Source organism: Podarcis filfolensis (assembly GCF_964270895.1).
Source record: "Podarcis filfolensis genome assembly, chromosome: 16".
Classification (NCBI taxonomy): domain Eukaryota; kingdom Metazoa; phylum Chordata; class Lepidosauria; order Squamata; family Lacertidae; genus Podarcis; species Podarcis filfolensis.
Window position 1 is genome coordinate 28,160,315 of NC_139620.1, and position 17,138 is coordinate 28,177,452.

At 48.8% G+C, this 17,138-nt stretch overlaps 1 protein-coding gene across 1 annotated transcript in view; it reads right to left on the minus strand.

The window, feature by feature from the left end:
* Window positions 1–3,572: 3,572 nt before the first annotated feature.
* The window catches only part of SLC25A1 (solute carrier family 25 member 1), a 55,715-nt gene continuing 42,149 nt past the window's right edge, over window positions 3,573–17,138 (minus strand). Inside the window, exons 3-9 of the mRNA XM_083590542.1 lie at window positions 15,454–15,553; window positions 15,067–15,205; window positions 12,416–12,500; window positions 11,041–11,145; window positions 8,135–8,250; window positions 6,978–7,051; window positions 3,573–5,642 (exon numbers count right to left, since the gene is read on the minus strand). Of these exons, the coding sequence (XP_083446668.1) occupies window positions 5,528–5,642; window positions 6,978–7,051; window positions 8,135–8,250; window positions 11,041–11,145; window positions 12,416–12,500; window positions 15,067–15,205; window positions 15,454–15,553 (734 nt within the window). The 3' untranslated portion in view covers window positions 3,573–5,527. The remainder of the gene's footprint in view (window positions 5,643–6,977; window positions 7,052–8,134; window positions 8,251–11,040; window positions 11,146–12,415; window positions 12,501–15,066; window positions 15,206–15,453; window positions 15,554–17,138) is intronic.

Sequence of the window (17,138 nt, forward strand, 5' to 3'; positions counted from 1 at the left end):
TCAGGGGTCCCTTTACCCTTTACCTTTATACCACTCTAAACTGTCATGGCTTCCCCCAAAGAATTATTTGGAAGAAGCCATGACTTTTTAAAGGGTATGGTGTGAATGTGGCCAAGCGGTACCTATTGAGTGTTTCAGTGGCTGGGAACATCAGAGGCTTCTGGTTCCTTGTTCTTTAGCGTGCAAGTCTTGGTGTCCTCTCCTTGCTGGATGAACCCTTTGTGATACTGACTACGGGTGCCTACCTGACCTTGTCCCCTAGATTGTGTTTAGGCCTAGACTGATTCTATGGGCTTGGTTGGGCTGTGCAGCCCTGCCCTCAATGGTGAGCATTTTGGTGAGAGGCTCTTTGGACTGAAGATACAGTGGTACCTTGGTTCCCGAATGGCTTGGTTGTCGAACAAATCGGCTCCCGAGTGCCGCAAACCCAGAAGTGTTCCAGCCTGTGAACATTTTTTGGAAGCCGAATGTCTGTTTCAGTTGTTGGCATTGTTTCAGGGGTCAATCAGCCAACTGGCTTTCAAACGTTTTGGAATTCGAACGTGAGTTCCAGAACAGACTGAGTTCAAGAACCAAGGTACCACTGTACTATGTGGAGCACAACACATCCCCACATCTCCCAGAAGCAAACAAAAGTCAAGAGCGCTCTTAAGAGCTGCCAAGAAACAGTAGTTAGGAGAGAGTGCTCTTGCACCCGTGTCCCACTTGTTGGCTTCTTTGAGGCACCTGGTTGGTCAAAGGCAAGAACAGGATGTTGGTGTCGATGGGCCTTTGGCCTGATCACCGGCAAAGTTCTTCTGATATTAATCATGATGTGTGTTAGGGCTGGGCAATATATCATCCAAAACCTGTTTCAAGTCCATCTCATGATATTGGTTTCATAATTTTTGACCTGGCAATGTATTGCAAATCATGGTGTGTGCTATGCAGAAATCACAATGTGGATAAAACCGTGAAGCCAGCCAAAGCCTCTACATAGCTCCATCCTTATTTCAGAACTGTGATCTGTCAGTAAGTATATCGGAATGTTGAGCAGGAGATATATCACAGATGTTTAGCTGGTGATACATCACAGAGTTGAAAACCAGCTCCATTCTTGTTTCAGACATCGTGATATATCGGTATCTCGCAATGCTTAGCTGGTGATGTTGGTGATATATTGCGATGTTGAAAACCAGATTATTGCCCAGTCTTAGTAGTCACAGTAGCTTTGCTCTGCCCTTCACAGTCGGAGACAGAAATGCTTCTGAATACCAGAAGGAAGAGGGTTCTTGTGCTTGGGCCCTGGGTTTCCCAAAGGCATCTGGGCCACTGTGATGCTGGACCAGAAGGGCCATTGGCCTGATCCTGCAGCCTCTTATGTTTGTGTGCATGTGCAAGCATTGAGGTGCAGGCATTCATTGCCCGGGACGCAGGTGGCGCTGTGGGTTAAACCACAGAGCCTAGGACTTGCTGAACAGAAGGTCGGCGGTTCGAATCCCCGCAAAGGGGTGAGCTCCCGTTGCTCGGTCCCTGCTCCTGCCAACCTAGCAGTTCGAAAGCACCTCAAAGTGCAAGTAGATAAGTAGGTACTGCTCCGGCGGGAAGGTAAACGGTGTTTCCGTGTGCAGCTCTGGTTCTCCAGAAGCGGCTTAGTCCTGCTGGCCACATGACCCGGAAGCTGTACGCCGGCTCCCTCGGCCAATAAAGCGAGATGAGTGCCGCAACCCCAGAATCGACCACGACTGGACCTAATGGTCAGGGGTCCCTTTACCCTTTACCTATTCATTTCCCGCTTGAGGAGCAGGAATTCCTCCTGCAAGGCAGAGAGAAGGGGCAGTTCCCTTCCAAGTGAAACACAAATTGCCAAGTGACTCACGAAAACAGGCAACTTTGGCTTTATTGGTTGGCGTCCTCGCCACAGGGCTGAGAAGTTCCAAAACCATTCTAGTATCAGGCTGCCGGTGCAGACAGTGAATTAAAAAAAAACAACAAAAAAAAACATTCAATTCAGAAATCCTCAGTCTGTGTAAATAAAAAAACCACGCACCCCCACAAGCAACAAAATCCCCATCCCAATGCATCACCTGCCTTTGCTTGCCACACGGTTAGCACAGAAACATAGCCTGGACACCTGTTATCCAAGCCTGTAGGACAGTTAAGAGTCCAGGTGTTGGTTGGCTACAACTCCTATCATCCCTGGCCATTGGCCATGCTTGCTGGGGCTGAAGTCCACCAATATCTTAGAAGCCCAAAGTGCACATGTGTGGAAATATGGGCAGGGACACAGCCAGGATCCCCACTTCTGTGAAATTGAAATTATGCAGCAAGTCTACTGTAAGGATGAGGAACCTGTAAATTCTCCAGATGATGCTCTGACTACAACTGTCATCACCTGCAGTGAGGGATGATGGGAATTCTAGTACAGTGGTACCTTGGTTTGGGAACAGTCTGGTTTGCGTACATTTTGGATTACGAACACGTCAAACCTGGAAGTGCGTGTCCCAGTTTGTGAACTTTTTTTTTTTGATTATGAACAATTTTGGGGGGATTACAGAGAAAATTTTTTGGAGGCCCCACTGGCGAAAACGTGCCTTGGGTTACGACCTGTTTTGGTTTACGAACGGACCTCCGGAACGGATTATGGTCATAAACCAAGGAATGCACCTTAAAATATGTGATGGTAGGGAAACAGATCTGCCTAGGATTTGTTCTCTAACCCTGAAGGTGCCCTCCAGCTGCCTTCAACTTCAGCCCCCATCAGACCCAGCCAGCAGTACCAACGGTCAAGGATGATGGGAAATGTAGTCCACCCCATCTGGAGCGCAGCACGCTGGTGGTCCCTACACTAACCGCTACCCCTATCAACAGCTGGCTGCATTTAGTTAGCCCACAGTACATAGCTAGCAAAGACTGGAGCAAAAGTGGGGGAGGGAAAGGCCCCACGTGTACTGAAAAAGGACGAGAGACGCACAAAATTTGGCACAGATCGATAACGGAATCGTCGGCGAGTTTCCTTGGCAGCTGGGGAGAGGTCCCTTCCTAGTACAGAAAAAAGCACGAGTGAGCCAGAGTAGTGTCTGCTAAGCCTACAAGTTTCTCCAGCGAGTCATTAGGGTCTTCGAAAGGAGAAAAAAGGGAGAAAGCTTCCAAGGGAGGAGAAAAGACAATCTGAAAAGGAGCATCAGGTAGCAGAAGGGTGGTACTGTTCCCCTTGACTCCTAACATCAGTGTCACTGCAGCTTACGGGGAGTGGCAGGGGGCGAGGCTGCAGCAGCGCAAACACACCAGCAGAGCCAGTCTTGTGTTCCTGCAGACGCGTTTGCACCAACCTCACCCCTCCTTTGCCCACCTTCTGGGTAAGCCTCAGCAGAGTCAGCGAGAGGGAAGGTCCCTCTGACCAGTACTCTGTTTAGTTGGGGGGTCCCTTTTCCACCTGGGACACAAGAAACAGATTCTAGAAAGGGGCTATCACTTCTGTTTTTCATCTCTCTCTTTCCCTCCCCCGCCCAATGTAAACAAGTGAATTCTATGGAATGAGTTAATATTACGGGCTGGGTGTACGTGTGGGAATTAATTTCGACTCTCCCGACTCAGCAGAAACATTTATGGAGGTCAGGGGAGTGGGTCCCCCAACTTTGGTTCAAAAGAAGCTTTTATTCGCACTGGTAAGAAAAACACCCATCGCAACATATCTTTGGGCTGCGGACTTTAGCAGGGGGGAAGCATAGAAGGCATGAGCGTACGATGGGGAAGGGCGAATGTCATCCCCACCCAGCGGTGGTGTTAGGAGTCAGCAGTGGCAGGCCACGGCCAAGGCACCCAGAACAGACTGCCCTCCCATCACCCGCTGCCTCACCACAGCAGCCCTGCCACCACTGCTCCATTTCTATGGGGTGCTGGGAGAACCAGGTCCTCCTAGGGCTAGGGGTGGCTGACGCCCATTGGGACTGGCAGGGCAGAAGGGAATGGAGCCCAAACAGTAGGCAGCGAATTCTAACCCGCCTGCTTGCGTCCTACAAGGAAACAGAGACTAAAGTTGACAGGCAGGGTCGCCACCGTTGCCTGGTTGTAAGAAGGCAGGCGGTGATGGGGCACGGGCAAGCTGAGGTTGATGGGGCAATGCCCCATTAACCAAAATGGACCAGCTTCCACTGCTGAGGCCATCGTGCTTCGGAGCCTGCAGAGGTGGCATTTCCTTCTCTTCCTCTACGTCACTCAGAGAGAGCACAGATGCGGAATCAAAGGACCTCCAGCTGTTGCTGGGTTCCTAACTCCCATCAGCCCCAGCTAGGATGGTCCAACGGGCAGGGATGATGGGACTGGTTGTCCAGCAACACCTTTTCTAGGGACCCCCACGTTTGGCAATACCAAGAGCTAGCTGGCGAGAGAATACTATTGAAGCAGTACTCATGGAATGTACTCAAGTATTTTTTTGGGGGGTGTGCATGTGTGTCATGACCTCCAAAGGGTTTCTTCTCTGCTGGCAGCAACTGGGGGAAGGGGCATATGAAAGACTGGCGAACACCCAGATGTCTGACATCCTTTCCCTACCTCTGCAAGCTTTCTGAGTTGGCACAGTCGGTCAACAATTCGCGAGATCTTCTTTGGCTGGTAAGCTGGAGCTCAACGCGCTGGCAATCGCCTTCTGGCAAACAACCAGGGACTTCTTCTTAGCTCATGTTTCAATGCCAGCTTCTCAGAAAGACAGCAGAGGCACCCCATAAGTCATTGGACTCCAAGTCCCATCAGCCAGAGCCACCATGGCCAATGGGCAGAGATGATGGGAGTTGGAGTACATCAATATTTGAAGGGCAGTACTGCCGCAAGATCTGGAAGGCCATCCTTGCTCTAGACCAGGGTTTCCCAACCTTGGGTCTCTAGCTGGTTTTGGACTACAATTCCCATCATCCCGGACCACTGGTGCTGCTAGCTCGGGATGATGGGAGTAGTCCAAAAAACAGCTGGAGACCTAAGTTTGGGAAACACTGATCTAGGCCAGCGATTGGAAACCTGTAAATTCATGTGTGTGATTGTTTCTAAAAGGGGAAAAAGCTTCTTGAACTTTTATTCTAGCGGATGTTGGGGTCAGTGCAGGGGACAGGGGTGGGGGGAGAAAGTTCCCTTTCTCTTTCTGACGGGCACCAGTCAAACTTGCCCCTTCACCCCGCTCCCCCAACTTTAGCAGCTGGAGATGTAGCACAAAACCATCCCATCTCTGTTCCCCCATCCAATCTGGTCACATTATCATATCATCAGTAATTAAAAAACGACAACCAGTAACACGGCCACAGTTCATTCGGAGATAAATAAAACGTGTCATTGAGCTTGATATGAAGACAGTGGGTCGGGGACGTGATCCGTATCCAGATCCCACCTGTGGAGCTGAAGGAGCCCTGGAATGCTGGCACTAACTTGCCGGGTGGGCGGGGGGAGCGAGTTGTGGGTAGGACCCCCCCCCCCCGTCTGTGGTGGGTCGTGCCTTCTCCTCCCCTCCCCGCTGTTGCCTGGCAGGTGGGGAGGACGTGGTGCCACCCTCGGCGGGCGCTCAGTCCGTTTTCCACACCTTGTTGAGTACCTTGACCACTTCGTCGTAGATGATGAACACAATGGCCACGTCTAAGCAGACCCGGCCCAGGCGGGGGATCGTGCCCTTGTAAAACCTGCAGAGGAACGGACAGAGTGGGGTGAGAAAGGGGCATTTCAGAGAATCCGAGCAAGCTTTGGGAAGAGGTGAGCCAACCAAGAGACAGTCTGGTATAGTGGTTAGAGCCGTTTGTCCGAGAAACAAGCAAGGCAGCTTAGGCCTCCTCTCTCTCAAGCGTCACCAGAGAGCAGAGCCGTTCCTTCAGAAGGCCTCAATGGGAGAGATGTGGGGGGGAAAGGGTTCACTCCAACAGTTCTGCTGCGGAAGACCAGCTCCATCAGGAACTCCCTAACCCTGGACTGTGCCAGCTGGCCATTACAAGAACAATTGACTTGATAATAATAATTTATACCCAGCCACTCTGGGCGGCTCCCAACAGAATATTAAAAACACGATAAAACATCACACATTAAAAACTTCCCTATACAGGGCTGCCTTCAGATGTCTTCTAAAAGTCAGATAGTTGTTTATTTCCTTGGCATCTGATAGGAGGGTGTTCCACAGGGCGGGCGCCACCACCAAGAAGGCCCTCTGCCTGGTTCCCTGTAACTTCACTTCTCACAGTGAGGGAACCACCAGAAGGCCCTCGGTGCTGGATCTCAGTGTCCAGGCTGGATGATGGGGGTGGAGACGCTCATTCAGGTATACTGGGCCGAGGCCATTTAGGGCTTTAAAGGTCAGCACCAACACTTTGAATTGTGCTCAGAAACATACTGGGTGGCAATGTAGGTCTTTCAGGACCGGTGTTATATGGTCTCGGCGGCCACTCCCAGTCACCAGTCTAGGTGCCACATTCTGGATTAGTTGTAGTTTCCCGGTCACCATCAAAGGTAGCCCCATGTAGAGCGCATGGCAGTAGTCTAAGCGGGAGATAACTAGAGTGTGCACCACTCTGCCCCTCTTCCCTCCCTGCCTTTTTTTCCTTGTGTGTCATGTCTTTTAGATGGTACGTCTGTGGGCAAGGAACGGTCTTGTTTTACCTGAGTACAGGCAACTCCTCATTTACACGGGGGTTACATTCTGAAGCGCTTACCGGACTCCCTCCAAACCTCCTTGATCAAGCTCCAACTCCCCACAGGCCTCAAAGGCTCCTGGGATTGCACTTGCAAAGCTCTTGCTAGATGCAGTTTTTGTTATCATTCTTGCTGTTTACGTGCTCTTTTTTGGGGGGGGGCTTTCCGCCCCTTTAAAAGTGCCACTTCCGGGTTCACAGCGATCCACACAGTCACTTGAACACACATAAATGGAGAGTTGCCTCTATAGGCAAGCCACGCTGGGAGCCTTTTGGGCTGAAGAGTGGAGCACAAATGCTTTAAATAACTAGATAAATATAAAACCAAGAGACACTCACGCAAGAGGTCCTTCATATTTCATGATCTGATAGGCACAGTCCCAAGTGCTCTTGTACTTGTGAGACTCCAGGCCCTGTATAAGAAGATTGGCAGGGGCAGAGAGAGATTGAATTGAAATACTTTATCGTCACTTGTACAATTTGTATACAGTGAGATTACACGAGCACCCCCACTCAGCTCTCTTAGTCTTAATTCCCCTCATTTACACCCACCAAACCCGAAAGTCAGTTGCCCTGTTGTTATCTTTTGATTCAGCAGCCTAACAGCCCACGGATAGAAGCTATTCTTTACCCTGTTGGTGCAACTAATCATGCTTCTATATCTTCCGCCTAAGGGCAGGAGATCAAGAAAGTGCCGGCCAGGGTGTGAATCATCCCTGAGAATTTTCCTCACTCTCCTGAGGCAACGTTCTTCCGCCATTTCATCCAGTGGATTCATGGGACAGCCCATAATATCTTGTGCTGTATTCACCACCCTCTGTAGGCACTTCCTATCAGTTGATGTCAAACCAGCGTACCACACCGTGATGCAGTATGAAAGGTCAGAATATGCAGAAAGATCAGGCATATATAGGGATTAATTACCTGGTGGGGAACCTCTGGTACCTGGGCTTAATCTGCCCCTCCAGCCCCTCCATTTCTAGCAAACTCCACCCACATGGGCCATCACCGGACGTCACCTGTCAATCCTTTTGATCCACCCTGCCACACTCCTATGATTGGGCTTTCCCTCTCACATGCGCCATTCCCACTCATGTTTAGATAAAAGAGTGCAGGTAAAACGCATTTTTAACTCCCCCCTCTCTTTCTTTGCCTCTGGCCATGCCCACCATTCAAATATGGCCCAGTTGAAAGAAGAAGGGTTTGGATTTGATATCCCACTTTATCAGTACCCTAACGAGTCTCAAAGAGGCTAACATTCTCCTTCCCCTTCCTCCTCCACAACAAACACTCTGTGAGGTGAGTGCAGCTGAGAGACTTCAGAGAAGTGTGACTGGCCCAAGGTCACCCAGCAGCTGCATGTGGAGGAGCGGGGATGCGAACCCGGTTCACCAGATTACAAGACTACCGCTCTTAACCACTACACCACACTGGCTCCCAGAGTGAATCTGACCTACAGGCTTCCCTTGAAGAGAAGTTTAGAGATTTGGGCATACCTGCATCCTGGTCTTCACGACATCCAGTGGCGTGTTGCCAAAGACGCTGGCTGCACCGGCGATCGCCCCAAACAACCCAGTGACAAGCGGGTTGATGGCTTTATTTGGATTATCTCCTAGAAGGGGAAGGGGAAGGAAGATGAGGAGGAGGCGTGAGAGGAAACACAGCAGAAAACAAAAGTGTCAGGAGTCAACTCACTCTGAAATGGAAATCTGGCTTGAATTTAAAAAGTGCATGTTGTTGTTGTTGTTGTTTGCATTTATCTCCCACCTTTTTCTCCAAGGAGCTCAAGCTGGCTCTCCCAATTCTTCTTTAATTCCCACAACAACCTGCGAGGTAGTTTAGGCTAAGAGTGAGCGATGGGCCCAAGGTCAACCAGGGAGCTTCATGGCCCAGTGGGGATTCGAACCCTGGTCTTCCAGGTCCTAGCCTGACCACTACAACACCCTGCCTCTCATGACGATGATAATGTTGATAATACTGATAATAAATAAACTTTATTAGTTGCAACATTGCACTTAAGCACCTCAAAGCGACTTACAGAGTAAAAATAAAACAAAGACATTCAAACCAGCAACAAACTAAAAACTAAAACACTGATCTGAGAACCTTTTGTGAAGCAACAAGTCCCAGCCGCCTTACTTAACAGATAAACACAGCAAAGGCCACAGATATATCAACCTATCCCCCAATTAAAAACCGTATGCCTGGATAAACAAGGATGTTTTCACCTGGCACCTAAGATGACACAACACTGGTGCCAGATGTGCTTCCCTGCAGAGCAGGGAGCCAACACTGAAAAGGCCCCTTCTTCTACTGCCACTTTCGGCACTTCCTTCACAGAGAGCGCATGAACAAGGGCCTCTGATGATGGACTCAGTCTCTGATCTGATTCACGTGGGGAGAGGCAATGTTTGAGGTATTGGGAGCCACAAAAGTCTTGATAGGTCAAAACCAGCACTGAATCCCGAAAACTAATTGACAGCCTGTTATCGGCACCACACTCGAACCAACTGAGCTACTGTATTTATAGGAAACTGCAGTTTTTTTGTTTTTTGATTAAAGGTAGAGAACACTCAATCGACTCAAGAGCAGGGGAGAAGCACGGAGTTTATCTGGATCTAAAGACCTGCTTTTTGTTAAATGTGGGGTGTCTTCCCACCACCACCACCACCACCCCTGAGTTAAGGGAATCTATTTTGTTTTTAGAATAGCACTTTCTCCAAAGGTGGATTTAAAAATACAGGAAAAAATGAATAGGTGGGCATAATTTGTTTGGGTCTTGTGCTTGGCACTCAGCTATGCAACACTGAACAGGAAGCTGGGTGAACAGCGCCCCTTAGTGGCTCAGCTGCAAAGAACAGTATATTATTTACATGCTATTATTTTATATATGAAGGGATGCGGTTGGCGCTGTGGGTTAAACCACAGAGCTTAGGCCTTGCCGATTAGAAGGTCAGCGGTTCGAATCCCCGCGACGGGGTGAGCTCCCATTGCTCGGTCCCTGCTCCTGCTCCTGCCAACCTTGCAATTCGAAAGCACATCAAGTGCAAGTAGATAAATAGGTACCGCTCCGGCAGGAAGGTAAACGGCGTTTCCGTGCTTTGCTCTGGTTCGCCAGAAGTGGCTTAGTCATGCTGGCCACATGACCTGGAAGCTCCCTTGGCCAATAAAGCGAGATGAGCGCCGCAACCCCAGAGTCGGCCATGACTGGACCTAATGGTCAGGGGTCCCTTTACCTTTACCTATTTTATATATAAAGCCACCCACTAACACTGTTCTTTGTTCCAGCATGTTGTCTACCATCTCCAACGTGTCTGGTTTATGTTGATACTGTTGTTATACTGCTATTTTACTGTTATACGTGTACATATGACCTAAAATGTTTAAACTCCTAAAAAAATAAAATTAAAATAAAAGACAAAACACTGTTCTCTAAGTGGCAAGCAGCATATAAAAACATCAAATTGAATGTTTCTGCCTTGCTGGGATGTGGTCCTTGAACCCTGCTCATGCCTCTTGCTTGTCTGGATGGAGGTTCGAGAAGGGGGTGCGTAGAAACTAGTCTACTATACAAAGGTGAACATTCACATTGGTTGTTCAGCATGCTTACGCCTCTGGCCCACTGCTGGCATGCGGCCTCTGAAAAGCTGCACAGCAGGGAATGTGGCCCTCAGGCTGAAAAATATTCTCCAGCCCTACTCCAGATACGTGGGACAGAAGCTGGTGACTGGCACCAGTGCATGCTGGGAAAAGAAAACCCAGGTGTCCGCTTGGATATTTCCGAGCACAATTCAAAGTGTTGGTGTTGACCTTTAAAGCCCTAAACGGCCTCGGCCCAGTATACCTGAAGGAGCGTCTCCACCCCCATCGTTCTGCCCGTTTGCTGAGGTCCAGCTCCGAGGGCCTTCTGGTGGTTCCCTCACTGCGAGGTTACAGGGAACCAGGCAGAGGGCCTTCTCGGTAGTGGCGCCCACCCTGTGGAACGCCCTCCCATCAGATGTCAAAGAGATAAAAAACTACCTGACATTTAGAAGACATCTTAAGGCAGCCCTGTTCAGGGAAGTTTTTAATGATTGATGTTTTACTCTGTCTGATGGTTTAATCTGCTGAAAGCCACCAAGAGTGGCTGGGGCAAACCAGTCAGATGGGCAGCATATAATAATACAAATAAATAATGTGTGACATCTTAGTGTATTTTTGGTCTTTGTGGAAGCCGCCCAGAGTGGCTGGGGAAACCCAGCCAGATAGGCGGGGTACAAATAATATATTATTATTATTATTATTATTATTATTATTATTATTATTATTATTGCCATAGCAAAAGCCTTGAGGTTAGAAGATCTGGGACACCGTTCAGATTACCGCCCAGAAGATGATATCTGAAAAGGTGGGTTCCAAATACCTTTGTACCAATTCCTGAGAGCTGTCATGACGAAAAAGCGAATAGCCTGGTTGGATCCCTGTTTCAGGACAGTCGCTGTTAAACCTTGGTAAGTTCCCCTGAGGCCTGCAGCAAAAAGAAAAAGAAGATCAGGAGGAAGAATAAGGCAGCAGGAAAACCACACTGTTGTTTGTTTATGAAAATATTTATAAGTCACTGACTCATAAAGAAAATACCAGAGCCGTTCGCAACAACTGTACATAAAAGTCCTATGAAAAATTAAAATCAAGAGTCAGCCAGCTGTTGTGGAAAGAGATGTTATTCTTCATTGCTTGCATAAGCCCGACGGAACAGAAAAGATTTCTGCAGGCGTTTAAATGCTGAAACAGACGGTACCTGCTGAGTCTCTATTGGCAAGTGTGTTCCCATAAGGCTGGGCTCACGACACGAAAGCCTCAGTTCTGTGTTCTTGTCAAATAAGCCTCGCCAACTTGGGTAATGATCAAGAAGGCTCCAGCAGGTGATATCACAGTGACTTGACACATATGAGTTCAGGTGGCCGCTGAGGTACCCAGGGACTGAAGTTGTTTAAGGTAAAGGGACCCTGACCATTAGGTCCAGTCGTGACCAACTCTGGGGTTGCGGCGCTCATCTCGCTTTACTGGCCGAGGGAGCCGGCGTACAGCTTCCGGCCATGTGGCCAGCATGACTAAGCCGCTTCTGGTGAACCAGAGCAGCGCACGGAAACGCCGTATACCTTCCCGCCGGAGCGATACCTATTTATCTACTTGCACTTTAACATGCTTTCAAACTGCTAGGCTGGCAGGAGCAGGGACCGAGCAACGGGAGCTCACCCTGTCGCGGGGATTCGAACTGCTGACCTTCTGGTCAGCAAGTCCTAGGCTCTGTGGTTTAACCCACAGCGCCAACCGCATTTAGGGCTTTGTAAAAGAATACAAGAACCTTGACCCTGGGCTTGGCGGTGGGTGGGCAGCCAGTTGCAGATGCAATGGATCAGTGTGCCTGACTGTTAGCCAGAAGGTGGGTGGTTCAAGGCCACCTAGCAGTGGTTATGGGCAAGATTCCTGCATTGCAGGGGGTAGGAAATTGAACCCAGGTCTCCCAGGTCCTAGTCCAGCACCCTAATCATTAAGTCATATTGGCTCTTAATTGTTCCCCTTCATTTTATGGCCATTGGACCAGAAGTAGCAACATGATCTGGAGGCCCATCCCTGATACAAGCAAAAGAGCATTCAAGAGACCCCAAACTGAGAGATCTGAAGCTTCACCTACTTGCAATTTGAAGGCAGACAGCTCCTTTCTCATTCCCAATTATGCAAACCCCCAAAGTTCTCCTTGCAAGGATGTCTCCCTGCTAACAAACACCAGGTCTCACCTTGTTGCCGAATGATCTCTCGCACCCCATGGAAGAAACCTCGATATTTTGGCTGCGGAGAGCACTGATCGTGGATGAACTTCACCTGTGGAGGAACAGCCACCAGGTCACTTACTGGCAAGTCAAGAGAGACTTCCCAACATCAAGAGAGATTTTTAAACTCACTCAGCCTCTTCTAGACTGGGTTGTTTTTGAAAGGGGCAGCTGCATTCTGTAGCCCATCACTCACACAACAATAGCACACAAGTGGTGGAAAAAAAACTCCTGGAGAACTGTAGTTTGTTAATGGCGATGATGCTGTTTTAACCTCCACAACTTTTCACATGCACTCTAGTCTAAAGGCGGCAAACTCCCATTTCTCTTTCTGTGTGGCAATTGGCATCAGGAAGATGAGCTTCTTTCTCCCAAGCCCAGATAACAAAGACGGCCAGACCACAGCTGTCAACTTTTCCCTTTTCTTGCGAGGAGTCCTGTTCTGAATAAGGGAATTTCCCTTTAAAAAAGGAAAAAGTTGGCAGCTATGGGCCAGACCCAAAAAAGGAGGGAGATGGGTGGGAAATGCCCTTGTAATGTTTGCTGTTCACCACAAGGTGGGTTCCGATGTTAGGAAGTCCCTAATGCTCAACCTGATGTGCAGCTTCACAAAAGATTCACGCATCTTTTCACCCTTTCGGGAGCTGTACGGGAAACCACCCTGTGAAAAAGCATTTATTTTGCTGCAACTGCACGTCTTCAGAAGGTTGCTGTGCTGCCCTTTCCCAAACAGGTCATTCATTCGGCATGTCTGTGTTTGTGTGCAGCAGCTTGAACAGTGTGTGAGGGTGTGCGTGCAAGAGAGTGTGTGTCTTAAATAGGGAAGGGACATAGCTCGGTGTTGGAACATCTGTCTTGCATGCAGAAGATTCCAGAATCACGTCCCTGGCATCTCCAGCTGGGGCGAAGAAAGACCCCTGCCTGAAATCCTGGAGACCTGCTTCTGCCAGTCAGTGTAGACAATACTGTGGTATATTAGACCAATGGTCTGACTCAGCAGAAGGCAGCGTGCTAGGTTGTGGGCTTCCCATGGCATCTAATTAGCCACTGGGAGAACAGGATAATGGACTAAGATGAGCATCTGGGGCCTGACCTAGCAAGGAACTTCTTAGCTCCTTAATCTCTCAGATTCTATCTTCAGGTATTCATCATCATCATCGTCCACTAAATTTGTATACCTTCCTATACCCGCAGGTCTCAGGACGGTTACAACATAAAATCACAATATAGGAACACAAAATGCATAATAAAAACTAAAACACTAAAGCAACCCAATAAACCTGCCCCCCAGGTAGGAGATGGGAATGTCAGAAACCTTAGAGAGCTATCTTTTCTTTGGCGATCACTCGTAGCCGAGTAAGATTGTCTCCCATAAACACGGTCTTAACAGTGAGTCCTTAAGTGACTGTGGAGGCCAATTCTGGATCCACACGTCCTTCCACAGTGGGGACATAGGTTTCTGGGTGGGAGCTGACCACGGTGTGGATTTGCCAAGCGTGTCTTCCTCTTAGCATGTTTCTCCCTTTTGTCCTGAGTTTGAGCGTCTTCAAAGCCCATGACACCTTTGGTCAAGGCTGTTCTCCAACTGGAGCACTCGCAGGCCAGTGTTTCCCAGTTGTCAGTGTTTATACTACTTTTTTTTTAGATTTGTCTTGAAAGAGTCTTTAGACCTCTTTTGTTGACCCACCAGCACTACGCTTTCCATTTTTAAGTTTGTAATAGAGTAGTTGCTTTGGATGACAATAATCAGGTATCCGCACAACATGACCAGTCCAACGAAGTTGATGTTGAAGAATCATTGCTTTGACACTGGTGATCTTTGCTTCTTCCAGTACACCAGCATTAGATCGCCAGCTATACCCAGTCAGCAGTTTGTATTCTACTGAAATTAATGGACACAACAAACTTAGGTCCATTCATTTCAATAGGTCTGCTATGAGCAGGACTTAGTTTGACATCACATGGTATCAACACCACTGAGATAGATCAACCAATGATATCATTTGGGATAAGGGCAACTTCCTATTTGATGATTAAAAGGTAAAGGGACCCCTGACCATTAGGTCCAGTCGTGGCCGACTCTGGGATTGCAGTGCTCATCTCGCTTTATTGGCCGAGGGAGCTGGCGTGGCGCTGTGGGTTAAACCACAGAGCCTATGACTTGCTGATCAGAAGGTTAGCAGTTCAAATCCCCGTGACGGGGTGAGCTCCCATTGCTCGGTCCCTGCTCCTGCCAACCTAGCAGTTCAAAAGCACCTCAAAGTGCTAGTAGATAAACAGGTACCGCTCCGGCAGGAAGGTAAACGGCGTTTCTGTGCGCTGCTCTGGTTCGCCAGAAGCGGCTTAGTCATGCTGGCCACATGACCCGGAAGCTGTACACCAGCTCCCTCGGCCAATAAAGCTTTTCAAGAACTTCTCCACAAAGCAGTTTACACAAACACACACACATATTTATTTATTTGATGATTATTTCAGATAAATAAATATGTGTGTGTGTTTGTGTAAACTGCTTTGCGGAGAAGCTCTTGAAAAGCTGGATACACATTTAATCAACCCAAAAACAAACAAAGAAAGAAATAAACACCCCATTTTGTGTGCGTGTTTGTGTTTTTGTTTACTTTTATGGTTTCCATAGGGCACACCACAAGCACCGCTTCAGCCACGCCAGCCCCCAAGCCAGCCAGGAGCCCTCGTTTGCTGTCCAGCTTCCCTTCTGCATCTCTCATGTGGTTGCTGAGGAATTCAAACATGCCAAACCTGGAAAGAGAAAGAAGGTGGCTCGTGAAAGCTGAGGAGCACGACGGGTTGGGGAGAAGAGAACACATTGCTGTTACCATTATTATATTATTTATTCAATTTATTCATCATTCACTGCTTTAAGGAGTCTCTGAGCAACTTAGCCCAAATTCCAATATACATTTTGTATTTTAAAAAGTGACTAAGAAGTCCAATACAACAACTACTACTATTACTACATAAATGAATAAAAATCCAAAAGTGATTACCTCACGGCGGCTTTCGGTATGGAACCATAAACCAGAGAGCTGAGGCCACGATAGAGGCCCTTGATCCCATGATCTCGGACGGTCACCTTCACACAGTCCGCTGAAAAAGGAGAAAAAGAGTAATGTGACTGGGGAACGATTTATTGTTAATAATACTGCTTCGTACTTCAACAAGAACATATGCCCAGCCCACACCAGAAATATATATTACCAAGTGGAGCGAAAAAGATCCAGTGAAACAAATCCCTGCTTAACATATAGGCCTCATCTGCAGAAGTTTTATGCAGCCATGGCTTCCCCCAAGGAATTCTGGGAACTGTAGTTTGCTGAGAGCTGTTAGAAGACCCCATGTAATAAACAATAATAATAATTTATTTATACCCGCCCATCTGGCTGGGTTTCCCCAGCCACTCTGGGCGACTTCAAACAAAATATTAAAAAGGAAAAGGGACCCCTGACCATTAGGTCCAGTCATGGCCGACTCTGGGGTTGCGGCGCTCATCTCGCTTTATTGGCCGAGGGAGCCGGTGTACAGCTTCCGGGTCATGTGGCCAGCATGACTAAGCTGCTTCTGGGGAACCACAGCAGTGCATGGAAACGCTGTTTAACTTCCCGCCGGAGTGGTACCTATTTATCTACTTGTACTGGCGTGCTTTCGAACTGCTAGGTTGGCAGGAGCAGGGACCGAGCAACGGGAGCTCACCCCGTCGTGGGGATTCGAACCGGCAACCTTCTGATCGGCAAGTCCTAGGCTCTGTGGTTTAACCCACAGTGCCACCCGTGTCCCTTCTAACAAAAGATTAAGAATACATTAAAACGTCAGTCATTAAAAACTTCCCATTACACCCGGAAGCTGTACACCGGCTCCCTTGCCCAGTAAAGCGAGATGAGCGCCGCAACCCCAGAGTTGGCCACAACTGGACCTAATGGTCAGGGGTCCCTTTACCTTTAGATGGACAAAGAGTCTGACCTGATATAAACCAGCTTCTACTGCTTTGGCTCACTAGCTTTCTGCAGGGTGGTCAAGGTCGGCCCTGTGGAGAGTTTGCAAAGCAGGCCACGTCAGGCTGAAAAATCATCAGCCTCTCCTGTGATGACCTACAAGGGGAGCCGAGTGTTTATCCTGCCAAATCAGAACTGCTCCGTATCCTTGGCTACCCTCGAGCCCTTGCTTTTAAATTGTGTGTTTCTGGCTACATTAGAGGGACAGGGAGGGAAGATGGAACATGAAGAGCAGCGGGACACCAGAACAGCACAAAGCCCACTTCAACGACCCCTTTTCTCCGTGCACGAATTTAATGTGGGCACACAGCTCTTCCCGCACGACTCTCCCTATCCTTGCCATGGCTCCGGATGCAACCAGCCCCTGTGCCGCTGCTACCTGCAGAGTGATGCCTTTGCCAAGCCGCTAAGGGGGTTCTGCAGCACAGCGTGTCTCATCGGTTGCAAATCCGGCACGCTCCAGCCAGGCTGGAACGCTGCCAACCTCCTTAGCGAGTCAGCCGGGCAAACAGGCTAGGCGATGAGTCATCGAGCCACTGCCTGCGGCACACGAGGTCCCCAGTCGTTCCTTTCCCTCTTGCTATCGTATGGTAGAACGGTCAGAGCTCAAGGCTATATTAAAGGGGGGGAGGTGAGGGGACATCCGTCAGGCTCAACTGAGCAGCTACATTGCATGCCACTGG